We start from the raw sequence: 11,731 nt of genomic DNA on the forward strand, positions 1-11,731 counted from the left end.
CCCGGAAAAAAAAAAAAAAAAAAAAAGAAAATTAATTTAAATAATAATTTATTTTTATCATTTGAGTCATTATATTTGAAGAAAAAAATGTTATTATTTTTTTAACAATTCATTGTTTTTTTTTTCTTTTTTTTTTTTTGTACACAAAAGTATTATGCATTATTTTTTAATTTCATATAAATTTTAAAACAATAAATATTTTAAATTATAATAATTTGTATATAATATATTTTTTTTTTTTTTTTTTTTTTTTTTTTTAGAGTAAAATTTTTATTTTTTTTAAAACAATAACAAATATTCTATTATTTATAATTTTATTTACAAATATAATTCAATAAAAATTTATTAAAAAAAAAATTAAAAAATTAATTTTTATTTATTTTCTAAAAGAGAAATTCAAAATGATCTCTTTTTATATATTTTTACAATTATCCACAATTACCAAAACAAAAAGCGTTAAAAAAAAAAAAGAAATTTCCAATATAATAATAAAATAAAGGAATATTTACTTTTCTTAATTTCCATTTTTTCATTAGTAATATAATAAAACTATAGATTATAGTTTTTATTTAGTTTTTCCCTTATAAAATGATAAATAAAAGGATAATGATTCATCTTAATAATCCATTCTTTCCATCTATAAAAAGAAATAATAAAAAAATATATATATTTTTTTTTTTTTTTATTACATATTTTAATTATTAAAAATAATTTTTAAAATTGAAAATTAATAATGTATTAAAAAAACTTACACATTTTTTTCTAATTTCTCTACAATACATTTTCCAATCTTTTCTTCCTTGAATTTCTTTATTTCTTCATTTTCATTAAAACATATTGGAGAGCTATGAGGTGGTTTACATATATTTTTATTATAGGAATTAAAATATGGGCAAATTAAAATTAAACCATCAGATGGAAACAAAGAAATTGGAATATATCTATTTGTATTTAAACAAAAATAAATGGAATTTTTTGATGTAGCTTTACGAAATGTTTCTACAGCTAAAGTAATCATTTTTCTAATTTGATGCATTAAAAATGATTGACCTAATATTTTTATGGATAAAAAATTATAACTATGTAATTTCACAGTACTAATTTCAAAATACTTTATATATCTATATGTCGTTTGATCAATATTATTTTTTGTAAAACAATGGAAATTATGAAAACCTGTATAATTATTAAATATTTCAAAAAAGGTATTTAATTCTTCATCAGTTAATTCTTCTTTATATTCTTTGATTGTAAAAATTTCTTCTTTTTGCATATAACTTTTTTTATTTTCTATATAATTTTGTTCATTACTATTTTTAACATTATAACAATCATCCTTCATCTCTAACATATTATTCTTCTTTTCGTTTTCACCACTTTTCATATCACTTAAATTATGATTTACGTTTTTATTTTTATTTTTTTTTATATCTTTAGTTTTTTGAACATATTCATCTATATTTTCAATAATTTCATTAAATATTTTTTTGTATTTATGACTTACTTCAACTTCACTCAAAACATAAATAGGGAATAGATATTCATATAATCGGAAAGAACAGAATTTTCTAGCATCAAAACTTTTTGTTACCTTAAAAATATCAAAACATTTTATATCAAAAGGTAAATGAAGATTTAATAATTTTTTAAATTCCTCTTCTTTTTTTCTTCTTTCATCAAATATATCATTAATTTTTATACTCTCATTATGTGAAACATTTTCTTTATTATTCAAAATAACAAAACCATTATTATCATTTTCTTTATTATTTTCTCTAATAAAATTATTATCATTTTCTTTATTATTATCTCTAATAAGATTATGTTCATTTTCTTTATTATTTTCATCTTTTGAGTCATAATTATTTTTATTATCTGTCTTTTCATTATTTTCTTCTTTTTCTAAATCATTTTTTATTTCATCATTATTTAAATATATACAATCAAGATCAATATTATAAACAAAAACGTTATACAAAGCATGAACGCCATTGTCAGTTCTCGCTGATCTTGATAGACAAAAATTAAAATCCTTATTTTTTTTTTTCACTGCTTTTATTTTTAATAATATTCTTTCTAGTTCATTTTCAATTGTTGCTGCTTCTTTACTTTGTCCTTGACATCCGTGATATCTACTACCAATATAACCAATACATAATGCATATTTTTTTAAATTGTAATTTTTATCTTTATCATTTATATTTTCATTTTCTTTTTTTGTAAATTCTCCTTTTTCATTTTCTTTTTTTGTAAATTCTCCTTTTTCATTTTCTTTTTTTGTAAAATCTCCTTTTGCATTTTCTTTTCTTTCTATTTTTAGTTTTTTTATTCTCTCTTTATTTTTCAAATAATTATTTAATTTTCTCTTATTAGTATTATCTGACACATTCTGCAAAAAAAAAAAAAAAAATTTAGAAAATAAAATATAAAGTAAAAATCAACATTTTTTTAAATATTATTTTTAGCTATTTCTTTATGAAAAAAGATAATATAAAAAATTATAAAATACATTTACATTCATTTTTTCTTTCTTTCTTTTTTTTTATTCTATACCATAATTAAAATGACTTCTATAATGAAAAATTAAAAAAAAAAAAAAATCAAATTTTCTAAATTGTATTAATTTTATTATTTGTTTTGTTATTTATTTATAAAAATTATATATATTAATTTTTCCAAATAATTCTTTTACTTTTTTTCCTTATAACTTTTCTATATAATATTGTTACTTTTAAATATTTGTGAAATTTTCTTTTTTTTTTAAAAAAAAAAAAAAAAAAAAAAAAAATCATTCACAAATATTCTGTTTATTTTTTTATTCTTACTTTTTCTATTATATAAAACATTTTAAAAAAATATTATAAAAAAAAAAAAACTTCGTATGTTTTATCTTCTATAGATATATTTTTTTTTATTCATCCTTAATATAAAGTACATAATTTTTATTTTAATATAAATTTGAAAATGGTATTCTTTAATTAAAATATAAGAAACAATAAATTTTTAGAAAAATAATTTTATACTTAATTTTTTTTTTTGTTATAATTAAATTTATACTTTTTCCTTTATTTTTAACATCTACCTTTAGTTCAAAATGGCATACTTTAGTAGTCTTTGATGATATTAACATAAGTTTTAATATAATTAAATATATAAAAAAAAAAAAAATAAACAAATAAATAAAGAAATAATACTAAAAAATAAATCATTAATTAAAAAAAACAAATAAACAAATAATGATAATGGATAATTTTATCCATATATGTATCAAAAAATATATATATAATTAAAAGCTCTTTAATTCTTATTTAAAATTTAATTTATTTATTATAATAATAAAAAAAAATTCAATAACTTTCATTTAATTTTTTTTTTTTTTATAATAAAACTATAGAACTATTATATTTTTATACAAAAAAATAAAATGATATAAAAATAACACAATTTCTAAAACATAAAAGTAATATATATACTTATATATATTAAAGAAGTTTTAACCATCTTAAAATGCTTTAAAATTATTTTTCTTCACATCATTTCTTTTATTTTTAATTTTTCTAATTTTAAAAAATTAATTTATAAATTGGGAAACTAAATATGTATTTATATTCTTTTTTTGTAATTGTTGTAAATTTGTGTTTTACAATTTTTAATTTCTTTTTTTTCATAATGAAAGAATACTTAATTTTTAATAATTCTTTATTTTGTTATTTCATTTTAATTTATTAATCATATGATAATATTACTTTTTAAAATAATTTGTATTACACTAGTAGAATAAATGTCATACTATTACAAAAATGATAATGATGGTATAATTCTTTGATAAATATATCCCATTTTTGTTATACATCAATATTTTATACATTTATGATTGTTTTTATTTTTTAAAATGTATAAATTATTTGTATGTAGTCTATATCTATTAAAAGTTTTAGATTCATTTATTTTTTAATATCTATGTTGTCTTCAGATTTATTCTTATTATTCTTCATTGTGCTTTCAAAAAGAAAACATGGAGTTGATTTAAAATGATTTTGATTTCCCTTTTCATTTTTTAATAAGTTGATATTTGTAAAAGAAAATTTTCTATTTAATTTTTCACTTAACAATGAAAAACATTTTTTAATTTTTTTGCTTTCATCTATATTTTTATTTTTAATTGGATATTTTTTCTGTAAAATATTTTCATTATCATCTATATTTTTGTTTAAATTATTAGAAATTTTCTCACTTGTTTTAAAGAATGTTGAACTTTTTTTTCTTTTAAAAAAATTCATGTTATGATTATTTAAATTATATTTTTTATTGTATTTATTTACTATATTTCTTTTTAAAATATTATAATTACTTCCCATTTTCAATAAATTGTTTTTTTGAATTTTTTCATTTGTATAAAATTTATTTTTTTTTAAAGTAATATTCTCCTTTATTTGTTTTTTATAAATTTTTTTGTTATTTAAATTAAATGAATAAATAAAAATTTCATCATGTGGTAACTTAAGAGTTTTAGAATTAATATAATTTTCCTTTGTTTTAAATTTACCATTTATATTTTTATTATTAGAATTATAATTTATGTGTTTATTATTATTTTTTATGTAAATTAAGCTTTTTGTTTTATTTAATTTATATGGAAATGATTTATAATTATTAATTAATAATGTACTATTGGATCTTTTATTATTATTTTTATTTTTTATTTTATTTAAATTATTATTTTTTTTATTTGAATTAAAAAGGTTACTTTTCGGAAAAACAATTCTACAAATATTATTCATAGATATAGTTCTAAGAATTCCTTCTTTTTTTTTTATTTGTTTTATTTTATTTGATAAAAGTTCCTTAATTGTAAAAGTTCTTATCATATTTGTATCATTTTTATTTAATGTATTTTGTTTTGGAGAATTACTATGAAAGAAATTAGAACAAAATATTATGTTATTATTTATATCTTCAACTTTTTTAATTTCATTTGGATATTCTTTTTTTTTTTGGGAATTTTTATTATTAATTAAATTTTTTTTCTTAAAGTTCATATAATCATGATTAATTTCTTTTATATTTACATCATTGGAGCACCATAAATATTTCTCTTTTTCCAAAGGAAAAATACTTTTTATGTTTGTTTTAATTTCTTTTCTTACTATTTCTTGTGTTTTTTCTTTATTTTTATGTGGAAAATTTTTTAAGTTTTTTTCATAATTATTTTTTCCTTTTTTATCACTTAAATAATTGCTTGTATTATTTTTCAAAATTATTTTTCTTAAACTTATTTCATTTATACGATGATTCGTTACATATTTTTCTAAATTCAGCATAAATCTTTCTGGATACTTTTCTACATTAGTAGTATTTATTTCATCTTTTAAATTAGATATTAAATTTTTAGGATTCATTTCTAACATGTTTTCTTTTATATCTTCCTTAATATTTTCATTATTTATAAATATATTGCTATTATTAGAAGTAAAACTATTAATAGTATTACTATTACTTTTATGACTGATATTGTCTTTATTATTATAATCATTATTATCATTGCTACTATTATAATTTTCATGTATTTCATTAATATGATTAGGAACAATATTAGATAAACCACTTGAATTGTAATATTTTCCTTTTTTATCTATACAGTCATCTTTACATATTTTAACTTCACTAAAACTACTGTGATTTGTGTTGCTATTTAAATTTTCTGATTTATATCTAAATATATCTTTACAATTAGAAGAAAATAGTGTTTCTAGATTTTTTATAGAGTCAGATATATGTGAATTTGATTTTACAGTTTTTTCAAAAGTACATTTATTAGATTTCATTAAATCCGTTATTATTTCCTTATTTTTACTTTTTGTTTTGTTTATGTTATTTTCTTTTGAGTTATGAATATCTTTTTTTTTCTCATTTAAGTAATGGAATTTTTTCTCTTTTTTTTTTTCACATATATTATTTTCATGTAATAAATTACTATATTTTTGCTCTAAATTCTTTGAACTAATTTTACCTTTATGAACATTTGTATTAAAATTATTCTTCATGTTATATATTAAATATACATTATCTTTCAAGGTAAAATCATTTTCTATTTTTTCATTGTATAAATTATGTTGTTTTAAAAAGGTATTTTTTTCTTTTACATTACAATTATTTTTATTTAATTGTTTCTCTGAATTAATTTCTTCATTTGATTTTTTCTGAAATTCAATATTTTTGATTTCTATTTTTTTTTCATTTATTTGTTCTTTTTCTACTAATTTTTTTTTTTTATTTAAACTGTCCTCTAAGTCACAATTAATTGTATTTTCTTTCTGACAAAAAAATAAATATTCATAATTTTTTTCAAAGGGGTTTTTACTAAAAGTATTTCTTTTTAAAGGTTTAATTATTTTAGATAAATTAAAAAGAAATTTTTCTTTTTTTTCATCACATATAAATGTAGTAAGATTTAATTTTTGTTTGGTTTTTTTGAATTTTTTTTTTTTTTTCTTATTAACTTTTTTAATAATTTTTTTAATATTTATTTTATTTAAGGTATATTTTTTTTTATTCTCTAATTTTTTTTTCTTATAATTTTTATTTGAGTATTCATTTCTATTTTCTAAAGATTTCGTATAACACATTTTTTCTTTATCTTTTTCAATATAATTTATTGATAAATTATTATTGTAACAAATATTTAATATGTTTACTTGTTTTTTGTCTTTTAATTTCAAATTTTTATAAAAACATGAATCAGTAGAATCATTTTCATAATTAATATTACCCATTATATTTTTTATGTAATTCATATCTACCAAATTTTTATTTAATGTATATTTTTCATTATTTTTAAATTTTATTTTTTCAGAATATTTTTTTCCTTTACTATTGGAAACTTTCGATTTGATTGGCACAATTTCATAATTATTTTTAAAATTAAAGTTACTTAATTTTATGTTTTTATTATTAAAAGGAAACTTCGGATTACATATTTTTAAATCATTTTTATAATTAACTTTATCACCAAAATTTTTCTTTTCTAATTTTTTTTTATAGAAAAAACTAGTTTTTCCTTTATCTTTATTCCCTTTTCTTGTATTATATAAATCTGCTTTTAAACTCTTTGTAATTTTTTTTTCTTTTTCTATTTTTATAATACCCTTTTTATGTTTTTTACTTATTAAGAGTTTCAATGTAGAAAATTGATGAATTTGATTTTTATCCTTAAATTTTATATTATTATGAATTTCATAAACATTTTTTTTAACGAAATTTTTAGTAAGCTTATCTTTATTTTTTACAAGAGAGGTATTGTCATACTTCATTAATAAATTCCCATCTTTTATTATCGAAGATTTTCTTTTTAATTTGTTATATATTTTTTGAATTTCCTCTTTTATATTTTCGTTATTTTTCATGAAGGTTAATAATGCATTTTTGTTTTTTTTATTTACTTCTTTAAGAGAATCATTTATGACCATTTCTTTATCATTTTTGTTCATGATAAAATTTATATTTTTACTATTTTCATAATTTTTTGTTAAATTTAAGTAATTCGATGATTTTTTTATTTTATTTTTTTGTGTTATTATTTTTTTTTTTTTTTTTTTCTTATTTTTTAAATTCTTACTAACTATATCAGAACATTTATCAGTTACTTTAATAATTGAATCATTCTTTTTTTCATTATTTATAAAATTATTATCCTTAATCACTTTAACTTTTTTTATCGATTTCATTTTTTGTTTCTTTTCATTAGTTAAATCATTTAAATCCAAAGATAATACATTATTATTTTTTTTACAACCACTTAATAAATTATTTCCTTCTTTTATCTTACAACTTATCAATTTATCAAATTTTTTTTTTTTTTTTTTTTTTTTGTTACTATTTTTATTTGATGATTTAATTGGTTTGCATATTATACTATCAGAATCTTTCATATTTAAAGTATCATTGATTTCTTTTTTTAAATTAATTATAGACATATTTTTTATTTTTTCAGTATTTAATAATGACAAATGATTTTTTCTTTTTAATATCCTATCATTATTAGTATTTTTAATAAATTCTTTTTTATCACTTTCAATTTTTTCTTTAATTTTATTCGATATTTTATTTTTTTTGTTTTGTTTTCCTTCTTTACAATTCAATTTTTTTTTTTTCTTTTTTTTATCATAACTTAAAATATTTCTCTTAATGTCTTCTAAAGAACCTTTATCATATTTTAATATTTTTGATGTTGAATATTCATTATCAGATGAAATGCAACTTATATTCAAATTATCAGTCTGTATAACAGTGGTATTATTATTTTTACTTTTTTTTTTTTTCATTAATAAAGAATCATCATTGATATATGTTTTTTCTACATTTATAGCAGCTAAACCTTTATCTTTTGAAACTTCTCTAAAAATATTCAAATTAATTATGTTTGAATTACCTAATACTTTATCAGATGCAAAAAAATCTTTTTTATTACAAAACTTTTTTTTTTCTTCTATATCTTTTAAATTATTTTCTATAGAACCATAACATTCTCCAGTTTGTAATTTTTCATAATTACATTTTTTTTCATCCTTAATTTTATCTGCTAATGAAAAAAATGCAGAATCATCTTCTTTATTTTTCTTATCAACAAATGTATCATTTTTATAAATTGAATTTTCAATTTTCATATTTTTATTTAAATTACTTTCATCGATTAAATATTCATTTATTAAATTAAATTTGTCATCAATTTCATTAATATTCAAAGAATTTGAATAACTTCTATTAATACCCCCAAAATAAGAATTATGAAAACTTTCTTGTTTTAAATTGTCTGTTATTAAATTATTAAAATCATTTAAGTTCACATGTGAATTTTTTTTTTTTTTTTGTAGAGTACTTGATTTTGTTTTATCTGAATCTACTGATATAAAAAACAAATCACTTGAGTTTAAAAAACTATCATGATTGATTGGAAAAAAAGTATTTTCATCTTTTTTTTCTTCATAAATATTTCCATAATTTAATTTTTTAAAATCTACATAATTATTACTATAACACATTTTTATTCGAAGTTCATTGGTAACTATTAATGAATTAAAAAATTTGTTATCCTTTAGATAATTTACACTTTTAGATCTTTTTTTGCCTATTATGTTACTACTAACATTTTCATTTATAAACTGAGTGTTATTACTACAGTTAATGAAGTTTATATCATGAATTTGTTTAATATAATCATTATTATTGTAATTAAAATTATTAATATTGTTTTTATTATTTTTATTTACATTTTCAATATTATTAGTATTATAATGAAAAATGTTACTATTTTCAATTTTTTTTTGCTTGTAATCTACATTTCGATCTTCATTTTTTTCGTCTATTATTTTATTTTTAAATTTAAAACATAATTTATTTAAATTCATTTCATATTCATTATCATCAAAAATATTTTTTTCATTTTTATCAAAATTCAATGAATTATTTTCACCTTCCTGTTTTATACTATATGCATAAATGTGAGTATCTTTAGATCTTACTTTATCATTTGTTCTTGATTCATCATTATTAAAATTACATTTCACATATATATTACTTTCATTGTTGTCACTATTTATTCTTTTATTATTAAAATGATCAAAAATATCATTTTTCTTATTAATGCAATCTTCTTTTACGATATTATTAACCTTTATATTTTTGCATTTCTCTTTTTTTTCTAAATTGATCTGATTGGAAAGTAAGACATTAGGTGAAATAATTTTGGTGTTACCTTTTTTTTCGCTTACATTTTTGTTATTATTTACGTGTAATTTTTTATTAACTATGTTTTTTTTTTTTGTATAATCTTTATTCAAATTTTCTTTATTCTTTTTATTTACTTCAAATATTATTTTTTTTGGCATATTTTTCATATATTTACCTTTTACATTAACATCTTTTCTCAATTCTAAATTATCTATTTTTTTTTTTTCTATATTATTTTTATCTTGAGAAAATAGCTTAATTTCGTTTAATTTTTTATTCTCAAAAGAATTTATATTTATTTTGTTATTATATTTTTTGTTATTGATATTTTTATAAGAATACTTTTTCTTATTGTTGATATTCATATATAAATAATTAGAATTATTTTTTTTTGTATTAGAATTTAAAAATAAATTTAATGAATTATTTTTTACTTTTTCTATATCCTTTAATTTAACTCTAGTATTTTTTTCATTCAATTTATTAAATGATGATATATCACTATTTTTAATAGAATAATATTCATTATTTTTCTTTTTTTTCTCATCAAGATTTATATTATTTGCATAGTTGTCTTTTTTAATCCATTCATCATCGGAATCTATAATATGATTAATATTTTTTTGATATGTTATATAATTACTACAGTCACTAAAACTATTATTATCATTACTTATAAATTTATTTTCTTTTTTCATATAATCATCTGAGTTATTTTTATCTTTTAATTCACATATTAATTTTTTAGTTTGTTTGGCGTTTATTTTTGATGAATTATCTATTTTTCTTAAATTAAACAAAATATCACTTTTTTTATAAATTTTTTTATCTAATTCACAAATTTTAATTTTTTTTTCATTTAAATAACAACTATTATTTTTAATTAAATAGGAATTATTTTTTAAATCATTATAATTTAAAAACTTATTTTCATTATCATTATTATTATACTTATTTTCATTATTATTATTACAATTATTATTATTACTTTTATTACATAATTGCGTATACTTATTTAATGTATTTTCTATTTTATTCGATTTATTTCTATCAACATTTTTTTTATTCACATTTTCAGGAATATTAATAAGATTAGTAGTTTTATTTATTTTATTTGATATTTTAGATTCTTTATTTTTTCTGATGTACTTTGCATTTTTTTCTTCCTTTGGTACAGTTATTTTTTTATTAAATTTAATTCTATTAACAAGAATTTTATTTTTCTTATCTTTTTCATAATTCTCGTTTTTAGATTTTTCTAAATTATTAAAAGTAAACTTAGATACACTATATAATTGTGATTGTATTTTACTAATATTTTTATTAAATACCTCTTTTGGTATTTCAAAATTATTTACGTTATATTGAATCATTTCTTTTTTTTTATTACCATCATAAAAAATTTATAGACAAAAAAAAATAAAAAAAAAAATACAAAAACAAAAACAAATGATTATGAAAACAAACACAAAAAAACAAAAAATTAAACAAAAAAAAAAAAAAAAAAAAAAAAAAAAAAAAAAAAAAAAAAAAAAAAAAAAAAAAAAATTAAAAAAAAATAAAAATATATATAAAAATATATATACATATATATATACATATATTTATATATATATATATATATATATTATGAAAAAAAAAAAAAAAAAAAAAAAAAAAAAAAAAAAAAAATAAAAAAAAAAAAAAAAAAAAAAAAAAAAAATATAAAAACAAAAACAAAAACAAAAAAAAAAGAAAATGAAAATGAAAATAAATATGATCAAAAAAATTATAACTTTTAACCTGTGACCAAAAGTAATGTTGATTCTTAATAATTTACATTAAATTTAATTAAAAAATAACAATTACTATTAAATAATTCTTTTCTTAAACTTAATTGTTAACATATATTATTATGTTAAAAAAATATATTAAGATTTTTATTTTAAAATAATAATTAGAATTTTAATTTAAAAAAAAAAAAAAAAAAAAAAAAAAAAAAAAAAAAAAAAAAAAAAAAAAATAT

The 11,731-nt window shown here is 15.7% G+C and overlaps 2 protein-coding genes across 2 annotated transcripts; both read right to left on the reverse strand.

The window, feature by feature from the left end:
- Positions 1 to 549: 549 nt before the first annotated feature.
- Positions 550 to 2,556, reverse strand: PGAL8A_00080700 (U2 snRNA/tRNA pseudouridine synthase, putative; the record flags this gene model as incomplete). Its single annotated transcript, XM_028670521.1, has 3 exons — positions 550 to 637; positions 753 to 2,389; positions 2,554 to 2,556. 3 exons carry the CDS (start codon positions 2,554 to 2,556, stop codon positions 550 to 552), a joined length of 1,728 nt encoding a protein of 575 aa, XP_028525925.1.
- Positions 2,557 to 3,944: 1,388 nt separating this feature from the next.
- On the reverse strand, positions 3,945 to 11,099 carry PGAL8A_00080800 (conserved Plasmodium protein, unknown function; the record flags this gene model as incomplete). Its single annotated transcript, XM_028670533.1, has 1 exon — positions 3,945 to 11,099. One exon carries the CDS (start codon positions 11,097 to 11,099, stop codon positions 3,945 to 3,947), a length of 7,155 nt encoding a protein of 2,384 aa, XP_028525926.1.
- Positions 11,100 to 11,731: the final 632 nt, after the last annotated feature.

Source organism: Plasmodium gallinaceum (genome assembly GCF_900005855.1).
Source record: "Plasmodium gallinaceum strain 8A genome assembly, contig: PGAL8A_v1_60, whole genome shotgun sequence".
Lineage (NCBI taxonomy): Eukaryota > Apicomplexa > Aconoidasida > Haemosporida > Plasmodiidae > Plasmodium > Plasmodium gallinaceum.